Raw genomic sequence first — 21,676 nt, forward strand, 5'->3', positions numbered from 1 at the left:
TTCACAGTTTATTATCGTATCACATGATATTTATACTCCTTCAAACGTTATTTATTCTATACAGAATAGTATATCTAGACCTATGCAAGTGCACATTTGCCTAGACGAACATCAGTACAGCACTATACTCGATACTCAACAATAGGGGCTACTATCTATATAGTCACATTCCAACAGGCAGCGTCTGTTAGCCTAGGCTCTAGAAAACGTATAGGTTAACAAATGGCATGATACTTACTTAAATCAAGTGAAAATTGTTCTGCAATGGACCAGCATTAGGAAAATGTAGACACACTTTGATAGATAATGTTTTAAACTTCGCGCTAACTTGCTATTACGACACGTCATTTCAACTCAGGGCCTGCGGGCCGGCTGCAATATAATTGCATTAGCATCATGACTGCACTGTAGATTCAGCGTAAATAATCATTAATCCACAGTATACCAGTCCGTTGTAAACCGATATTATCCTTGTTGACGGAAACAATCAGTCTTTAAATTCATGCTATTCTCCAAATTCAACTCATAACATGCATTATTTAGTAAACGTAACGTAACGTTCTTGTTTTGGTTGCTTTACGTTGTTTTTGTCGTCGGTAAAAATTTGAAAAGCCCGGCTCTTTGTCCAGTCGTTATCATAAAGTCAAACAACAATAAAGGAGGCCACCAGTTGTCGGAAAAAACAAAAATTACTTATAAGCAGCGCACTTATTATTTATTTATTTATTTTATATTACTATTCTTCTTTCTTAATTTATCGTATTTCAACATTATAGTAGTATTATACTGACGACGGAATAGTTTCTGACAACCGCTGATAGGAAGTGAATTTAAATAAAATACTTCTTACAGAATATAATGAATGTATAAGCTTTTATTACCGAAAGAAGTAGTAAGTATAATATTATAAAGCAAAATCTTAATTAAAATATGATTTCAGAAATAATAATAACCAGTTCAAAACGTAACATGACACACTCGCCTGCGCCTAGTTAATTAGAATTGTTAGTGTAATGTACAGAGCAATTGGATAATGATTTACATAAAGCTATTTAGGATATAAAAACATTTTTTATTTAACATCTTATTTTTATCATTTTTTTAGAAGTAAAAACAATAAATGTTGTCAATAAAGAAAGCACAGGACAGATCGGTGTTGGATGGAGGCGGAATTATTTTTTCCATTATTTCGCTTATTTTCAACGGATAATTAACGCCTACAGTTCGTTTTCTTACTCCACAAAAAACTCGGACATTCACTGTTATAATACAAAAAGCTTTGATTATTTACATCTTCTAAGACTCTAAAACATATACTCGCTTGAATGCAGTATATATAGTTTTATGGTCCAACATTACATAAAGAACTCCTTCTGAAATTGTTCAAAACACAAGTTTTCTTTTTGAACAATTGTTCATACTCCCTTTTATGTTTATATTATGTTATGTTCGCATTTAAAGTTTAGGTTGAATAAGAAAGTTTCTTTTCTTAGATATATTGTCCCCCAAAAACAAAATAATCAGTTAAATTCAACTAAAACCACACTAGTAGGCAGCCGATTTTGGTAAATATATATTTTTGTCGATCCAATTTTTGATAGAAGTTAATAATTTTTATGTGACATTAAATTGGCATATTTTAAAAATGATTTTTTTCTTCAGAGGGACAATATAACTTAACAAACAAACTGAATTACACAGGGCTGTCCATCTGAAGATTAGTACAACATTATTACACGTTGAAATCTTTTCCATGAGTATAGCAATGTTAACAGTGTAAAAGCAACGGAGAGTAACTAAACTTCCCCCAGAATTGAAAGACCTTAGCTATGATACAAGGAGAAATGCAATGTATCTTTCGATACTATAGACGTCGTTCTTGTCTTATTCAACTTTTCCAAATGGTCCATGGTCCATGGTTATAACAATTTAAATACAAATGATTATTTTACATTTAATAAGGAAAATAGAACACGAGGCCATAATTTCAAAATTCTTAAGCAACATACTAGGACAATGCAGATAAAAAAGTGTTTTCATTGTCGAAAAATGGAACAATTTACTGCCCGTTACAGTAAATTCTAAGTCAATTAATGAGTTAAAAACACAAATAGAAAGAGACTACAACAAGAGAGAGCCCAACAAACAATAAGAAGAATTGATAGTCACAAAAGCGAAAGCTTAAGAAGACTCTATCAACAAATGAACAGATGAATTAAATCCATTTAACAGTTGTATTTAGTGGTATTTTACTTTACGTTAGCATATTCCTCGTACATTTTCAGATAACACAGGGCAGCATCGTAGCAAAAGCTGTACTGAACCTAGAAATACAATATTAAACACTATTACTATTATTAAATAAAGCTCTGTGAACACTAGTTTGAAAAAAGTGTGATGTACCAAAATATTGTAGTGATATAACATCACCATGTCCATATATGGGCACATCGCATTTTTTTGTCACATAAAGTTGATATTGTAGACGATTACTTCGAAAAGCTTCTGATTCTGAAGGAGTTTTATATAAGATTTTTTTGGTTTATTTTATTTACGACATAAAACAATTTGTTTTGTTTTGCAATGAATGTCTTTTTGGCGATTTAGATTCAAAGCACCCTTTGGGTTAATTGAGTTTGAGCACACATTTAACGAATTTTAAGCATAAGTAATTAATAAAATGTATAAGAAATTAAACGAAAAAAAAAATCATTGGTATGATAGAAATTCAAGAAGAATAAGAGAGATTATAAGACGCAATAAAAAGAAACTACCTCCGAGTCCACCGCAGTAGGGCATGCTGACCTCAGTGCTTTAAGTGTTTGTAATACATCCACCATCTTGTCTTCTCGCATTTTCTGGATCACTGAATAAACTAGGCAGAATAATCCAGATCTACCAAAATCATCCCTATTGCATAAATACATTGTATAAATAAACCAATACAGCCGTATTAGAATAGAAATACTAGAGAAGAGTGAAATTAACTTGACACAAGTTGTTACTGTAACAATTTTTTTTTTGTGAAAAAGAGAAATACATGTTTATCAGTGGAAAAGCATTTATCACATACAATCATTATTTAAGTTTACTTTTAATTGTTGTTGTTACTCACATGCAATGAACAGTGATTGGTGAAGTATCATCTCGTTCCATTATTTTCATAATGATTTTAACAAATGCATCAACTTCTGGAACAGTTTCGTGTTTTGGCCATTGGTTAACCTCATACTGAACAATGTGTCGTTTTCCATCATCCTTAACGAAAAAAAAATCGATTAATCGATTCCGTATCTACAGCAGAATGATACTGGAAATGATGGTTGATAAGCAGACGATGATTTAAATCACCATCTCATTTAATTAAAATACACAGAAAGGTTACTACGGTTACTTATAATATTTTCGTTTCAATTATTTCATTGATAAGTAGTGTACAATTCATGTCATCATCTATGCATAGGCCTATTCACTGAATTTACGAAAAATTTAATATTAACCTTTTCTAAGACAAGTCGTCTCTCATTCATAAATTCATTCTGATAATTTGATTTGACAGTGACTGTATATTCACCAAATGTTTGTTTCTGATTGATCTTTTTTGGGAGGTACACTGCAATCGTTATATCTTCCATCTCATTTAGTTGTACAATGACGTCAGATTTATAGTCAAACACCAAACGCCAGAAATCCATAGTATTGTTAGTATGCAATGGTGTCCGAGTAACGATAAAAGCACGATGATCACTGTAACGCTTCGGAATAAAACAAACTAAACTTTAATTGAAAAAAACACGATTATAGAGAAAGAGAAAATATGGGGGGTAAATAGCATATGATGATGATGTCTTTTTATATCGTTGTATAGTACTGTAAGTTATTTTATTCGAAATAAATCGCTCTTTCTATCTTACTACGAGTAAACCTATAATGCCTACTGTACGTCATTTTTGTGTTTCTTAAATGTATCAATATTATTTGAAATGTTAAAATAAGTATTATTAGTATTCTGCCATTTTCTAATATCAAACTGGCTCGATTTAATTGTTAAAACGAGTTTTCACATTTTAATATTAGAACTTAATATTACATAATTATGAGACTGGTTGTAACGACATCCTCTCCTCAATACATGCTTTCCCACAACCAGGTACCTACCTCAGCATGTGAAGCGTTAATGTATTCTTCACCAGCGTCAACATTTATTTGGAAACACCGTTTATTTACTGTAAATTAAATGAAAACAAATCATTATAGAGTAATTATTATTGTATTGTCATTATATTTGATTCTGGTCATCAGCTCAGGTAACGTCAAGTCAAGTCTTCTTTAATTACCAAAAATGGTGTAGGCCTAATTTCACTGCGTTTCACTTTAATGCTTAAAAAAATTCCTCTTTCTTCAAAAAATTTTTTTTATATATATTTGTATAGACCAAAGAAAATTAAAGAATTTTTCATCGTCAATTGTTATCATTTAACATAATCAAATCGTAACATACTAATCCTAAGGTATAAAACTTACAGATCAAAACATCTGGTCGTCTGGCGCGTGACGTGTCATCATCCAAATGACGTAGAAGCAAATTGTTTACGGTCTATAAAAAAATAAGAGGCTATTATTTTACGCATTGATTAATTTTTGTTAGTTTTATGTAACCGTTTTATAATAATTGAAAATCATGTTTGGGGAAATGGAAACCATAATAATCATTAATCAACACGTATTAAGACATGTAATTTACAAAACAAGAAATTTATATAACGTATTATATTATTTTTAGTGTTGGTATTTATAAATATTTTTATTTCCATATGATATTATTCTCTACCAAGCCTCTTCCTAAAATGCTACGTTTTCCTAAAACAGGTGGAGGAGGAAGGAAGGTTGATCTATAATATGGTTATTATTAATCTACTACATCTATATTTTTCTATAATATTTTATAATTACAGTTTTATTTGTTTTTTACCCCTTTTTATTTGAAAGATTTAAAATAATTTCAATTTATAAATACATCAGTAATAAATATAACATACCTCAAATTCTTTTTTGAAACCGTTCCTGACGCTTGATTGGCGTTTCCTCACATAGTCAAGAAGTTGGGACAACTCAATAGGTTTGTATTCTTCGTTATCTAGTTCTGTGACATCAACAGCATGATTTGGTACAAGCTCTGGTTCCGGCACTGGTTCCGGCACTGGTTCTATGTACACAGGCTCAGCAGCGTAAGTCCCAATAGCAGACATAGGCATTTCATATGCACCTTGATCATTAACATGATCTTGTTTATGCTCGGGTTCTATGTATACTGGTTCAGCAGCAGAAGACGTGGAAACATTAGACTTAATGTTTTTATATTTACTTTGCTCTTCCAGATTGGCAACATCATTAACATGATCCTGTTCAGGCTCAGCGTATATGGGTTCAAAAGAAGATGTGGCACCACTAGCTTGAACACTTTCATACTCATTCGGTTCATATTTTTTGTACAAACTTTGGTAATTTGTATCTATTGCGTTTATATCTTGTTGACTAGTAGAAGTTTTACCAACCTCTGTTTTCTCACTTGATTGTTTCAAACTAAAATAAAACAAAGAAATTCATACGATTGTTATAAGTCGATGGTTATTTTGAGTTTCTTTTTTCCCTTTTCCTCGCCACCCCGAGTAAATTGTTATTTTAAAATTGGCAAAAAACTATATGACTGATACCTTACCGTTTAAATATTATCAAAGTGATAGTAACTACGAAAACTGCCACAACTACCGAACCAATTACAACACCTATTACGTAACCTAGAAAGTAAAATATTACTGTACTTGAATATGAATACTTTTTTTAAGGCATTCAATGTGAACTGGTCGGGTTTTCTTTCAATTAAGTTTAACCCAATGCACAATTTAAAAAAAAAACCACAACAATTCCAGTGGGAACGGTCAGATATTTCGATAAAATTGTCTAATTCTTATGATTTTGGCTTATTCATACTGAATGCAAATAAGAAAATTCAAAAAAGTAAAGTGTGTTGATGATTTCACTAACCTTCTAGTTTCTTTTCGTCTGAAAAATTATTGTTAGTTGACGGATTACAATCAATCCCAAACATAATTGTCTTTGTGTCAGACGTCGTATTAACGTTTAGATACGACGCAAAAACTGTGAATGTATATTCAAAACAGGGCTCAATTCCGTCACTAAATATAACTTCAGTTTCCGTTGTAATTCCTTGACGATATATACCACCTGATAGTTCATAATGGTAGGTCACCTGACAGTCTGGTGCGTCACATGAAGCGTTCCATTTCACCAGTAAATGTGTTCCATTTACAAAATAATTACTTTCTATCGATGGCTCTATATACGAATAGAAATAGAATGTGTAGAGCAGGTGTTGATTTTACTTACACTATCAATATAAAAATATTTAGAAATTATTCAACACAAAATATTTGTTTAATTGTCAATCCTCTTTTAATCCCTGTTAAATTTATGTTTTAAAAAGATATCAAGCAGAAAGTAGAAGTTTTCTTTTGTTTTTTACTCACCCTCATTAAAAAAAGTTTTTTTTAATGAAATAAATAAATAGGTCTAAAAGAAATTAATATTATTAATAATAATTATATCATGTTTGCATAGTATTCAACAAACTAAGTCTATTTTTGCATACAAAGTCTAACTCACCTGAGGGTGCTGATTGTATTCTCTTTGTGTCGGATGTCGTAATAACGTTTAAATACGACGCTAATACTGTGAATGTATATTCTATACCGGGCTCAATTCCGTCACTAAATATAACTTCAGTTTCTGTTGTACTTCCTTGACGAAATATACCACCTGACAGTTCATAATGGTATGTCACCCGATAGTCTGAAATGTCACATGTAGAAGCGTTGCATTTCACCAGTAAATGTGTTCCATTTGCAAATTGACTTTCTATCGATGGCTCTATAAACGAATAGAAATATAATTTGTAGAGCAGGTGTTGATTTTACTTACACTATCAATACCAAAAATATTTAGAAATTATTCAACACAAAATAATTGTTTAATTGTCAATGCTCTTTTAATCCCTGTTAAATTTATGTTTTTAAAAGATAACAAGAAGAAAGTAGTTTTCTTTTGTGTTTGATTCACCCTCATTAAACAAAAAAAAGTTTTTTTAGGTCTAAAAGAAATTAATATTATTAATATTAATTATATCATGTTTTCATAGTATTCAACAAACTAAGTGTATTTTTGCATACAAAGTCTAACTCACCTGATGGTGCTGTTTGTACTGTTATCTCCGGTCCCCAATTACCAGCAATCCCCACATTATTAACAACTCGAGCGTTTATGATATAACGAGTACAACGTGATAATCCTGATAGTTCAACCTGTTTAGAACTGTTTGTTGTGTTGACTACTAGTATATTTCTGTCTATGTCTGAATACTGCACTTGATATCCAAGGATATAGTTACACTGGATTCGATCATAATCACTAGGTACAGGCTGAAAATAAAGTATAACCTTAAATTACACTGTATTTGTAATTGTATAATAACGTTGAATTAAAATAAACAAGAAATAAAAACGGTTTATAAAAGATATAAAACTCTGAGAATAATATAACATTTATAAAAAAATATATATTTATTTTATTAAACTGTTTCTTTGAATGATTGAATCCAATTATTTGGAGGTCTGGCAAAACTTAATCCATAAATGAACAATGCTGATTACCTTTAAATTCAAGATTACTTTTCTATCTTTCCTTGTTTGTAATGTTGTTACTGGTTCTATTAACGGTTCTAGAGTAAGTGTAACAAATATTGCAATACATTAGGAAGAAATTAAAAATATAATGAAGTAATTGGCCTATAAAAACAGCCAGAATAAAGTATAAACATATATGTAATAGAAAAATATTTAAAGGCACATTATTATTAAAGATGTATTGTCCCCCTAAAAAATAATTTTTTAAATTTTTGTTGTTGAATATGCCATTTTAATATCACATAATAGTTATTCACTATGACCAAAAACTTGAACAAAAAAAAAACATTTTCCACCAAAAAAATGTAATTTAAAGCAAAATATACCTAAATTGTCTGGAAGACAGTGGTTTTTGGTTGAAATTAACCATTTCTTTTGTCTTTTTATAAGTGAAATAATTATTTTTGATGATTTTTTTTCTACAGAAGTGAATAACTTTATTAAAACTGTGAAATTGCCTATTCAAAATCTGATTTTATTAATCTTTATTTTTTCATGTTTTGGGGGACAATACATCTTTAATGATAAAGATAGGTATATAGTGTAGGCCACTATGTAATTTCGTGTCATTTTTTTGTTAAAAGCAAAATTCCAGCTGATTTAGTATCTTTAGGATGTAAAGTAATGAAAAAAATATGTTGCCATTTTTTTAAAAAAGCTTAAGGGTGTCAAATCCAAGATGGCCGCCAATACGTAAAATACCCAATAAATGTACCATATTGGACAAAGTAACACCCTTTATGAATAATATTTTAAGTTCATGGGTTCTCTGCTATATAAGAATTATTATAAACCTATATTCATTAGTATTCTGACATTTTGAATTTCAAAATGGCCGCCATTTTTTTAAAATGGATTAAATTTCTTATTAAAACATGTGCAAGTTATGACGTTGATTGAAATCACATAAAATGACAGGCCTATGACAACAACATTGGTGATTAACACAAAATGGCGGCCATTTTGAATTTCAAAATGTCCGCCATTTTTTAAAAAATGGGTTAAATTTCTTATTAAAACATGTGTAAGTTAAATAAAATTAGATTGAAATACACAAAATGATATGCTTATGACAACAACATGGTGATTAACAAAAAATGTTGACCATCAGGAGGTCTGAACAGTACACTTCTTCATATTAAAACATCTCATAAACTTCTTCAGTTAAATGACAACTAACTCTGCCAAAGTCCTTCAATGAAATATTTCTAATCTTGAATGCGATACAGTAAATTGACCTTCCTTCGTTTTCTACTAATGTATCCATCAAACTTCCACAGACTGATCTGCGATCCCAACAAGCTTGTTCAGAAACAAATTGGCAAAAGTACTGAAATACATCATTTCACCGCCAAATAATCTCTATAGGAGTCCTCTTTTACTTTAATAAGTTTGTCACCTGTATTCACCGTCATATTTATTTTTTGCCAATATTCATCTTTTTCTTAGGATCCCATATAGACAGTTTGCCTTCTACAAGACTTTTACTAATCCCTCAAACATGTTCTGTCCAATTTCATCATGCCATGGCCAACAAACACCTTTGTGCAAATTGCAGCATTCTTCATTAATCGGGATATCATCTCTCTTTAAATGTTGGCTTTCAAACTCATCAACTAGATTTGCCAGCTCTGATGAAATCATTAATTTGTGTTATTCCAATGATACCACGCTCAATGACCCTGATCAATTGATGTAAACCCAGCAAGTCCCACACATACATGTCCTCTCATAAACTCCAATATCTGTAATTTGTTTCAGTAATCTGTTGAAATTGATACAGCGGAAGTAACCGGTCGTAGTTCAGGTGGCCATGAGCGAAGAAATATTTGATAAAAGCATGTGTACTTTTCATGTGTGCAGATATCGTTTTCTTGTGTCTCGGACATATATAGGAATATAGTTTAACCACATCATTTAGATTTCGTCGACTCTCTGTATTCAAGTTAATATCTTTATGATCAGCCTCTTTCAAACAAAATGATACTTCACTTAGAATCTCTTTCTCTGTCTGCATTTGTAGAAGCAAGTTGTAGAGAGAAAGCAGAATTAGTGTGCTTCTGTCCTTCCTTCGTTTTCTACTACTGTATCCATCAAACTTCCACAGACTGATCTGCGATCCCAACAAGCTTGTTCAGAAACAAATTGGCAAAAGTACTGCAATACCTCATTTCACCGCCAAATAATCTCTATAGGAGTCCTCTTTTACTTTGATAAGTTTGTCACCTGTATTCACCGTCATATATATTTTTTGCCAATATTCATCTTTTTTCTTGGTATCCCATATAGACAGTTTGCCTTCTACAAGACTTTTACTAATGCCTCAAACATTTTCTGTCCAATTTCATCATGCCATGGCCAACAAACACCTTTGTGCGAATTGCAGCATTCTTCATTAATCGGGATATCATCTCTAAGATGTTTTCCATCTAAGATATTTGTGTCACTGGTTGTATAGGTAATACAAGTTCAGTTTCAACAAAAGCACTGGCCTCAACACTATTTTCACAATGCTACAGTCCAAAAGTCATGTAGTTTACCGGGCCGGCTTCTTGATGTCATCTCTGTCCACCTCCACTCATCTCAGGCAAGAGTCATCACCAGGCATTTTTGTCTTTCCCTAGTACATCAGTTTTTATACCACAACCATGTGCACTCATCAAACCAGTGTATAATGGTGGTCTATCTGTAGGGGTATATATCTAATGAAATCGGTTGAGATTGTAGAAGATGAGAAGTAGGAGTTAATGCTGCCTATGAATAACCTTGTGAATGAGCTGTATCTTTATTTCCTTCAAGCTTCTGCCAAAAGTTGACAGGTTGAAAACTTACCAGCCATACTGGTGACTATGGCCCTGAAGGACATTGAATTACATAGCAATAACGCATTTATTATTTAACATCATATTTATACAGGATTTCACAATAAGGTATAAATGCACTTGTTTTATATTGTGATCCTGTCTCCTGTCAAGTTTCAGTTTCATGAAAAGAAATGAGATCTGTAATTTAGACTCTATATATAAATTATGGTTAATTCTGACATAGGCGAGCACAATGGAAAAACTTTGGAACAAATCTCTGCCTTGGATACCTACCTGAACTATCTCAGATGTACCGCGAAATGTAAATTTAATAACAGTTTTTACTATTACGATATTGTTCCATATTTCTATCTTAGGAATATATTATAAAGAGTTTTAAAACAAAATTTCTGATTTCATCGGTAGATTTTCAACTCAATTTCAATTGTACGCGGTCAAAGTAATTTCCGGGTTCACGATGAGTTCACAGGTTCACCTTGCAACTACACAATTATACTATTTGTAATAGAATTCATCACACTGTTAACTACAATGTACCAAGCATTTGTTATTATTTTTTACCACTTTTCATATATATTAGAAGATTGCATTTGATTATAAATGTTACGATATTATTAAAACTAAAAAATCCCTCGAATAAGCATCTCCCTAAAATGAACTCTGCCTCCGCCCTATAAGGGCCCTACAAAACAATAAACACTATACTTTAAAATGTTATTAATCATCTAAGACACTGTGATACAGAGTAGGTTTAGTTTTTCGAATGTCAAGCATTTTCAATAATGGTAACCGACAGAAAACGTACAAAGAGAACGTCCTTCTAAAACCTTTTTACCCGAGTCATTATCATTCCGAGAACCATCGTTTACACTCCTAGCCCACCCTCTAGTTAGACGTAATTGTTGATGAATATTTGATATAAATTGGTAAGTTGTTCCATACTTTTGCAACTCCAAATTTGAACGATTAGTTAATTTAAGAGTCATAGTGGGTATTATATATCTGTTATATAGAGAACATTGACAACTTTAGACAGCCTTATATTTAGACAATCCTGTGAGAAGTGACAATTTTAGAACATTGTGTACCAACAACAATTTATGCACACATATTTAAAAAAAATTATTTAAAGAATTTAATTTTTAGTGGCGGCCATTTTGAAATCCAAGATGGCCGACAGATTATCGCTTTACATAGTTAAGACTGTATAATGGGTACAGTAATACCATCAAAACGGACTTGTTCCACATTATATAATTTGTATTATTGGTGATATTCTGATTTTTAATAGGGTTATTTGAATGCTGGCGGCCATCTTGAATTTGGTCCTTTAAATGTCTTTTGAAAAAATGGCAACATATTTTTTTTCATTCCTTATATTATCAAGATATGAAATAAAGTTAAAGTTTGCTTTTAACAAAAAATATACACGACATTCATATAAACGACATACCAGCCTACACTAATAATATATATTTCTGATCGAATACGATTGCTTTTTGTTCTTTAATTGACTGAAATGTTATGTTTAAAGTATACAAATTTATTTTTTTTCCTAAAAAATATAAAACAAAAAGTTTGTTAATCCAGGTAAAAGTGAATTATAACTTTTCCCTGGTTAATTGTTCTGAAACAAAACATTTTTTTTTTTAAATTAACGTACATGGTATCGAGAAAAAATACATATTAATTACATTCGGTTATAGTAGGCGTTATTCCATTTTCAAATAAAAAAATAAATAAAATGACATATGGGTGAATATGATCTGCGCGTGCGTATAGAGATCTCAGGTTAACAAATGATGCTGAAAAATAGTGCTTACTTGAACAATTCAATTTCGTCGATCCAACGTTACTTGTTGGTCCACCTTTCTGACTATCGTAAACCATTCTAAAAAATGTTGATCTAAACTCTATTTTCGCATTTGGAATTAGGTTATCAATTTTCAATAAATTATTCTTAACAGGAAGAGGAGTCCATGTATTATTATACTCTGGCAATTTATACAAAAGCTTCCACTTTGTAATTGTTCCTGTTCCATAGTCTACACCTGGAATCCAGGTGACGACAAAAGTCAATGTAGTTGCTGTCTGGTTTACAATAGTTGGCGGCTCAGAACGATATGGTAATGCTAAGACAAAATAAAATACAGAATAATTTTAATGTATGTGTAAATTGTTTAGCCTACTATATAATGACAAATATTTGTTCTATATGAAATTAGAATGAGAATTTCAGAATAGAAATATAAGAATGTTTTACTTTATGTTTTTATTTATGACTTGCCCACCTGGCAGATACACTGCCAACAAATATTAATATGAAAACGAAAAATCAGAAAATCTGCAATTACAGGGGCGGATAGTGAATTGTATACTAGTAGTAAATGTGTATCAACACTTTATGGTGTTACCTATACTACAGTTTGGTCCGGCCCAAGCCTTATGACACCCATTATCGCAACTTCCATCTCGATTACAATCTTCAGAGTCTTTGCAGTGACATGGGTAGCTACACAAATCACCAAAAAATCCGGATGGACAGAACGGAGGTACTAATGTAACAAAGCAGAGTATTAATTATAAACCAATGTGATTTGAATACATATCAAAGTATGCTGTGTGAGAATATAGTACATTCTTTGTTGGAGTCTAGATTTAGACAGACGTTGATGTTCGTATTTTGTTGCAAAGTAATGTTTGGACGTGTTATAGGCCACGCCTGTAAGAAATTCTATAAGAGTTGTTAATTATCTACCACATGCGTAGTCTTGGCTTTTCATTAAATCTGTTATGTTTATTATATTATATTATATTTATAGTATACATTCTTATAGGTCATGTGAAGTTCATGTTGGTACACTCAGTAAAGATATTTTTGGAATCACAACAACTGTTCAATGCAGCGTTAATTAGGCCTATAACTAGATAATGTATACATAATTTAATAACTATAAATACTACCGAGACATCCTTCTCCAGCGTAACCGTCTGTACATGTTGACGTAGGCCTACATCCACTCGTTGTATCACAATGTCTGCTGTAACAGTGACAAACTTGGCGACAATCAGCTCCATAGTAACCCGCCTTACACACTATAAACAGATTGTTTATACAATGCAGAGACAACAATTATAGAATTATGTCACTGACAATTATAATACAAACATTAATAAATATACATACCTGAACTTAATAAAATTATAATACATATTTGTAATGACAATAAAAACAATACAATGATGACAATGTAAAAATCAACGAATATTGTAATAATGAATTACAATTTTTTTAAACAACATATAGATAATTAGTAGTATAGTAGTCAGTATACCTAATGATATTCAAACTAATAAAAACAGTAATCATTATTGTGTTTCTAACCATTATAACATCTATTTCCTGTTAAAATGCATTGATGCATGCAAAACCAACACTATATTTATAATATTTAAATGTTAACCTTTATTGCAATCGTTTCCTCCAAAACCATTGTGGCATGCACAACCAACTGGATCAGGTGGACATAAAAGATTTCCTTTGCAATTTCCACCAGTAGCACACACAACGTTGCAGTCACGACCCCATTTGTTATTTCCACATCCTTTAATAAATCAAACAAAACATGTAAGATATGCAAATCAACAATAGACATAAACTATCCAATCGATCTAAATCATCTCAAGAATCAAATGCAATGCATACATACAAACCTATATATTTGGTTAATGTCTGTTTTGTGCATTAGCTTAACAAGTAAATTATTCATTATTGCATAATGTAGAAAGAGCAAACGCAATATAAATCCCTACCAAGTTGACAAGATGCGCCATTAAATCCTGCTGGGCAAACACAGACACCCGTATTATCGTCACATACTCCGCCATTATAACATACTGGACAATCCATTTCACAGTCCGGAGGATTCCACTTTGGCGAAGGACAAGCTAAATACAATTGTGAATAATTAAACAGCACGATAGTCACCTAATAATAGCCTATACCATTGTGAAATACGATAACGAATAATTAAAAGAAAGTTTCAGATTATATGTTGGCACAGAATAGATAATAAACATAAAGATTACAACTTAAAAACCCCAATTAACAAGTCAGCCTAATATTATTATTATAGAGTAATGGATATTAATTATAAAAGAAATTATTTCAGGAACGAGGATTCTTCTGAATTATAACTTTAGACACAATTTATTTTGTAAAAAAATACACATTATAAATGAGAACTGCTTTACAAAATCATCAAATAGGCCTTCCTGCAATATTACAAGCATAATAAAAATTTTCCTATGGAAAAGGTTGTTTAGCAATCAATAATTAAACGTATTGTACCTCTAACAATAAGTCTCATGATACCATGGTTACCATCAGGACTATCACCTGTATAACATTCATATACGCCATCATCTTTTCTTCGTATATTTTCAATCACAACAGATGTATTACCCCTCAGATTGTGTATTTCCTCACCGTAGTTATGTTTCCAACGTAAATCTTTAATATTACCACCTTCTTCATTGAGGTTGATAGTGACAGACTCTCCAGTACCGACGGTTAAAGTTCTATTCGCCGTTCTAATTACAGCTGTAAGATAACAATGCATCGTTTATGTTGAAGCGATACAATATTACATGTATTGAATAAATAATAATAAATAATTTGTCTTATCGTTTGGTTTACGCGAGGATGTATTATGTTAAAGTTGAAAATATCCTACAATACAATAGTTTAGTAAATAGATATACAGACCTGTTGAGGATGTCAATACAATTGCTGAGTTGGTGATTACTTCGCCTTTCTTTGCTTCCAATGAAAATACACCAACTCTCTCAGGTTGTAAGTCAGCAACACCTAGAAACGTGCGGTCGGTGTACTCTCGAAATTGAATCGTGCTTCCTGCGCTAAAGATTTTACCATTTGGCATAGTTTTCGTTTGTAGTTGTGTTTGGTCTAAACGAGGCTCTGTATCACCCCAATTCACGTTATCTTTCCCATCAATATTCTTGTATAATATTCCAACTGATAAATCTGTAATGTCTTTGTCGTCTTGAAGTGCGTATCCTCGAAATATACTATTAATAACAAGTTTATCATTACTATCGATACTACTAGGTGACGTCAGTGGTGTATCAGAATATACAGTTATATCCAATGGATCTTAACGAAGAGATATAAAAACAATGTTTGAATTAATACAAATATAGCAATCTTATTGATAAATATGGCAAACCGTGGAGAAAATGTGAATGTTTGCATTAAAATAAATACTTATTAAAGTGAATACATATATGACATATTGTAATAAAAGTGGTTTGGAATATTTAATTGCACTTTTATTAGGTTTAAATTGTAATTTAATTAGTACTAGTACATACAAATTAGGGCGAAAGAACACATCGCTGTAGAAAATAAAGTGAATTTGTAACACTATAAAATATAAACGATGGTATTAACTTGATGACATTTTATTTTTGTTTTTTCTTCCTATTTTGTGGTATTGTATACCGCGTTAGTCCATGCATGCGCATTGGATTATGGATATGCCTGATGCCATCCAATCAGACTATTTTTTACCTTTAAGAATAATTACAAATAATTTTGGATTAAGGTTAAACTTTTGTTCAGATAATACGCTAAAGTGTTTACATAGAAATCTGATTATGGATTAATTAAAATATATTTTCAGATATAAAAAATGTTTCAGTACGGTAGTAAATTTCGGAACAGGAGTCAACATTTGAAATTATCCGAACATATACTGTAAAATCGGGAGAAATGACAAACAAATACATATTTTATAGATGTTAAATAGAACTATTTTATAACTAGAATTTAATTCGTCACTTTGACGAATTATAGGTGATCATTTTTATCATTTTATTGACATTAATATTTTTTAAACATTCACGTATGTTAACATACAATCGGAAAATGTTGATGTATGCCATCCTATTATACGCTATAGTACTGAGTTGTGCCTATTATATGTCATATATATACATTATGTACAGTATATACTGTATATCTATATACAGTGTAGCATTAGTGAAACTACGGACACACATCATGTTCTAATTTTTTGGCACTGATGACATTATCAAAATAAACTTGTGGATAACAATATCGAAAGATAAAGAATTGAGCAATGAAATATAACAATTGGAAGAAAATTTGGCACGTAGAAGCGTGGTGCGCGCTCTTTAAAATTTGTATAACTTTGACGAAAGAGATGAAAAAATTGCTTTTTAATTTAAACTGGCCATATGATAACGTCACAAGATCCGATAGGCCTAATTTTTATATTAATTCATATCTACATTTAACCAGCTCTCATAATAAGTTATAAACATCAAGGTCAACTTTAATTCAGAAGAGCTGTAAGGTATCCAAATATACGTTGTAGGTGAAATTATGTAACCACAGTTAATCAAATTTTAAGACATGATGACGTCATCAAAATGAAAATATTGGCAACTCATGAGTAACATAATTGGTTGAGGTAGAATATATTAAAAATTAAAGGAAAATCGATCACAGATAAGCGAGTTGCGCTCTGTTGAATATGGTGGTCTATGACAAAAGGGGAAAATCTCCTATTTAAAAATTCATGTGGCCAAATGATGACGTCATACCATTTTGTACGTCTAATGTGTATATACATTTATATCTACAACTCATTGGCTTCCATAATAAGTTAACAAAATTGGGGGTCACCGTGCATTCTGAAGAATTATTTTCATTTTAAAAATTCCTTATTTTTTACCATTTTTAGCACTTTTGTACAATTAATGTGCGCATTTTGTCATTTTTAACGTGCTCGTATAGCACTATTTTAAGTCGAAATGGACTCAAATTTGGTGGATGTACCAAGGAAGATGAGTAGAATGCAGTTTGTACAAAAAAATTGTATTTGTTACGCTTTCTATGTACGCACGCGCAAAAACGTGTTTTTGCGCAGTAATTTTTTAAAACACGCAAATGGCCTAATTCATGCTCTAAATTGATCAAAACGTAATTTTGAGCTTTTTTAATTTTTAACGCGCGATTTCACGCGCATGATCCTACGAGCGCGTGCGTTTTTATTTGCTAATATTTTTACCCTTGGCCTAAAGTTTACGTGTAGTGAATTTCATTAATATGTGATAATGAATTATGGAGATATGATTGATAATGCGATTTCACAAAATGGCGTATAAATGACGTCACGGATGAGTGATCACGCTCAAAAGCTTATTAGAACTAAGTTAGAGTATTTCAAAGACATTGTGAAATTTTTGTTATCATTGCTATTCAACTTTTTGAGATATTTGTTAAACAAAATCTGTACAGAAAGAAATTGTGAAGAAAAATTTTTTTTATATATAAAAACAATTTCACACTAGAATTTAATTCGTCACTTTGACGAATTATAGGTGATCATTTTTATCATTTTATTGACATTAATATTTTTTAAACATTCACGTATGTTAACATACAATCGGAAAATGTTGATGTATGCCATCCTATTATACGCTATAGTACTGAGTTGTGCCTATTATATGTCATATATATACATTATGTACAGTATATACTGTATATCTATATACAGTGTAGCATTAGTGAAACTACGGACACACATCATGTTCTAATTTTTTGGCACTGATGACATTATCAAAATAAACTTGTGGATAACAATATCGAAAGATAAAGAATTGAGCAATGAAATATAACAATTGGAAGAAAATTTGGCACGTAGAAGCGTGGTGCGCGCTCTTTAAAATTTGTATAACTTTGACGAAAGAGATGAAAAAATTGCTTTTTAATTTAAACTGGCCATATGATAACGTCACAAGATCCGATAGGCCTAATTTTTATATTAATTCATATCTACATTTAACCAGCTCTCATAATAAGTTATAAACATCAAGGTCAACTTTAATTCAGAAGAGCTGTAAGGTATCCAAATATACGTTGTAGGTGAAATTATGTAACCACAGTTAATCAAATTTTAAGACATGATGACGTCATCAAAATGAAAATATTGGCAACTCATGAGTAACATAATTGGTTGAGGTAGAATATATTAAAAATTAAAGGAAAATCGATCACAGATAAGCGAGTTGCGCTCTGTTGAATATGGTGGTCTATGACAAAAGGGGAAAATCTCCTATTTAAAAATTCATGTGGCCAAATGATGACGTCATACCATTTTGTACGTCTAATGTGTATATACATTTATATCTACAACTCATTGGCTTCCATAATAAGTTAACAAAATTGGGGGTCACCGTGCATTCTGAAGAATTATTTTCATTTTAAAAATTCCTTATTTTTTACCATTTTTAGCACTTTTGTACAATTAATGTGCGCATTTTGTCATTTTTAACGTGCTCGTATAGCACTATTTTAAGTCGAAATGGACTCAAATTTGGTGGATGTACCAAGGAAGATGAGTAGAATGCAGTTTGTACAAAAAAATTGTATTTGTTACGCTTTCTATGTACGCACGCGCAAAAACGTGTTTTTGCGCAGTAATTTTTTAAAACACGCAAATGGCCTAATTCATGCTCTAAATTGATCAAAACGTAATTTTGAGCTTTTTTAATTTTTAACGCGCGATTTCACGCGCATGATCCTACGAGCGCGTGCGTTTTTATTTGCTAATATTTTTACCCTTGGCCTAAAGTTTACGTGTAGTGAATTTCATTAATATGTGATAATGAATTATGGAGATATGATTGATAATGCGATTTCACAAAATGGCGTATAAATGACGTCACGGATGAGTGATCACGCTCAAAAGCTTATTAGAACTAAGTTAGAGTATTTCAAAGACATTGTGAAATTTTTGTTATCATTGCTATTCAACTTTTTGAGATATTTGTTAAACAAAATCTGTACAGAAAGAAATTGTGAAGAAAAATTTTTTTTATATATAAAAACAATTTCACACTAGAATTTAATTCGTCACTTTGACGAATTATAGGTGATCATTTTTATCATTTTATTGACATTAATATTTTTTAAACATGCACGTATGTTAACATACAATCGGAAAATGTTGATGTATGCCATCCTATTATACGCTATAGTACTGAGTTGTGCCTATTATATGCCATATATATACATTATGTACAGTATATACTGTATATCTATATACAGTGTAGCATTAGTGAAACTACGAACACACATCATGTTCTAATTTTTTGGCACTGATGACATTATCAAAATAAACTTGTGGATAACAATATCGAAAGATAAAGAATTGAGCAATGAAATATAACAATTGGAAGAAAATTTGGCACGTAGAAGCGCGGTGCGCGCTCTTTAAAATTTGTATAACTTTGACGAAAGAGATGAAAAAATTGCTTTTTAATTTAAACTGGCCATATGATAACGTCACAAGATCCGATAGGCCTAATTTTTATATTAATTCATATCTACATTTAACCAGCTCTCATAATAAGTTATAAACATCAAGGTCAACTTTAATTCAGAAGAGCTGTAAGGTATCCAAATATACGTTGTAGGTGAAATTATGTAACCACAGTTAATCAAATTTTAAGACATGATGACGTCATCAAAATGAAAATATTGGCAACTCATGAGTAACATAATTGGTTGAGGTAGAATATATTAAAAATTTAAAGAAAATCGATCACAGATAAGCGAGTTGCGCTCTGTTGAATATGGTGGTCCATTACAAAAGGGGAAAAAACCCTATTTTAAAAATTCATGTGGCCAAATGATGACGTCATACCATTTTGTACGTCTAATGTGTATATACATTTATATCTACAACTCATTGGCTTCCAGAATAAGTTAAAAAAATTGGGGGTCATCGTGCATTCTGAAGAGTTATATTAATTTTAAAAAGGCCTTATTTTTTACTATTTTTAGCACTTTTCTACAATTAATGTGCGCATTTTGTCATTTTTAACCTGCTCGTATAGCGTTATTTTAAGTCGGAACAGACTCAAATTTGGTGAATGTACTAAGGATGGTGAGTAGAATACGATTTGTAAAAAAAATTCATATTTTTTACGCACTTTAAGAATTGCGCACGCAAAAACGCATTTTTGCGCAGTAATTTTTTGAAACACGCAAATGGCCTAACTCATGCTCTAAATTGATCAAAACTTAATTTGGAGCTTTTTAAATTTTTAACGCGCAATTTCACGTGCATGACCTTGAAAAATGTAAGTTTTTATTTGTTAATATTTTTATCCTTCACCTGAAGTTTACGTATAGTGAATTTTATTGATATGTGATAAAGAGTTATGGAGATATGATTGATAGTGTGATTTCACAAAATCGCGTATTAATGACGTCACGGTTGAGTGATCACGCTGAAAAGCTTATTATGGCTAAGTTAAAGTATTTGAAAGACATTGTGAAATTTTTGTGATCATTGTTATTCAACTTTTTGAGATAATTGCTAAACAAAAGTGTACAGAAAGAATAATAATAATAACAATAATAAAGATTTTGTACAATAACAATAGGTGATCATTTTATTCTAAATGATCACCTAATAAAAACAAAATAATATCGTACATTTCCAGCTGCCGATACAACTCAATAAGTTAAATACTATACCATGCGGAATAAGAATATCTAGTTTCAGATAGATATTTGCGATAGTCATCGTGGTAAGTACAGTACAAGCGAGTTTATTGTTAATTAATAATACATCACTTAAATAATATGCGACAATTTCGTTACAAAGTATTGGCGTAGAATGTCTAGAATACTAAAAACACATGGAAACAAATATTTAGATTTATCTGTGTCTGCGACCGCGGAGAATATGTACATAGTACAACTGTTAATATTTGTCGTCGCCAGACATGCGATCAATAGACTGTTACGAGTTCCTATCTTGGCAATGGCGAGTCTCAGTGTCATGTTGTTAGATTAATTTAATGAAACTATACAGGAAATAAATTTTAAATAAGGGGCATGCATTTCAAATTTTACACATTAACAATATTATACCATTACGGTATATCAATGGACATACTTGACCTCTTCTGACTAAAACAAACACAGGTGTCCGTTAAATAAGTAAGGGATGAACAAGGGATGAGATA

General features: G+C 31.2%; 1 protein-coding gene across 1 annotated transcript; it reads right to left on the reverse strand.

Annotated features, from left to right (window-relative positions):
* Positions 1-244: 244 nt before the first annotated feature.
* On the reverse strand, positions 245-21,231 carry LOC144843265 (uncharacterized). Its single transcript, XM_078700059.1, has 20 exons — positions 21,183-21,231; positions 15,354-15,761; positions 14,937-15,188; positions 14,399-14,533; positions 14,050-14,190; positions 13,550-13,681; positions 13,000-13,140; positions 12,409-12,717; positions 7,728-7,795; positions 7,262-7,496; positions 6,685-6,948; positions 6,046-6,357; positions 5,720-5,798; positions 5,040-5,583; positions 4,525-4,597; positions 4,159-4,226; positions 3,501-3,755; positions 3,116-3,258; positions 2,775-2,910; positions 245-2,324 (listed from the first exon to the last, which is right to left on the reverse strand). Exons 1-20 carry the CDS (start codon positions 21,229-21,231, stop codon positions 2,250-2,252), a joined length of 3,819 nt encoding a protein of 1,272 aa, XP_078556185.1. The 3' UTR covers positions 245-2,249.
* Between the last annotated feature and the right edge of the window lie 445 nt (positions 21,232-21,676).

The sequence above is a fragment of the Antedon bifida genome, chromosome 5, assembly GCF_963402885.1.
Source record: "Antedon bifida chromosome 5, ecAntBifi1.1, whole genome shotgun sequence".
NCBI lineage: Eukaryota > Metazoa > Echinodermata > Crinoidea > Comatulida > Antedonidae > Antedon > Antedon bifida.

Bases quoted from the DNA above. Each gene is read 5' to 3' on its own strand.
- LOC144843265 (XM_078700059.1), bottom strand. From the start codon at position 21,231: ATGACTATCGCAAATATCTATCTGAAACTAGATATTCTTATTCCGCAT. The intron at 15,189-15,353 runs GTCTGTATATCT...GTTATCTTACAG, and splicing joins TGTATTGACATCCTCAACAG to CTGTAATTAGAACGGCGAAT. The intron at 7,796-12,408 runs GTAAGCACTATT...CACTTACTCTAG, and splicing joins GACGAAATTGAATTGTTCAA to AACCGTTAATAGAACCAGTA.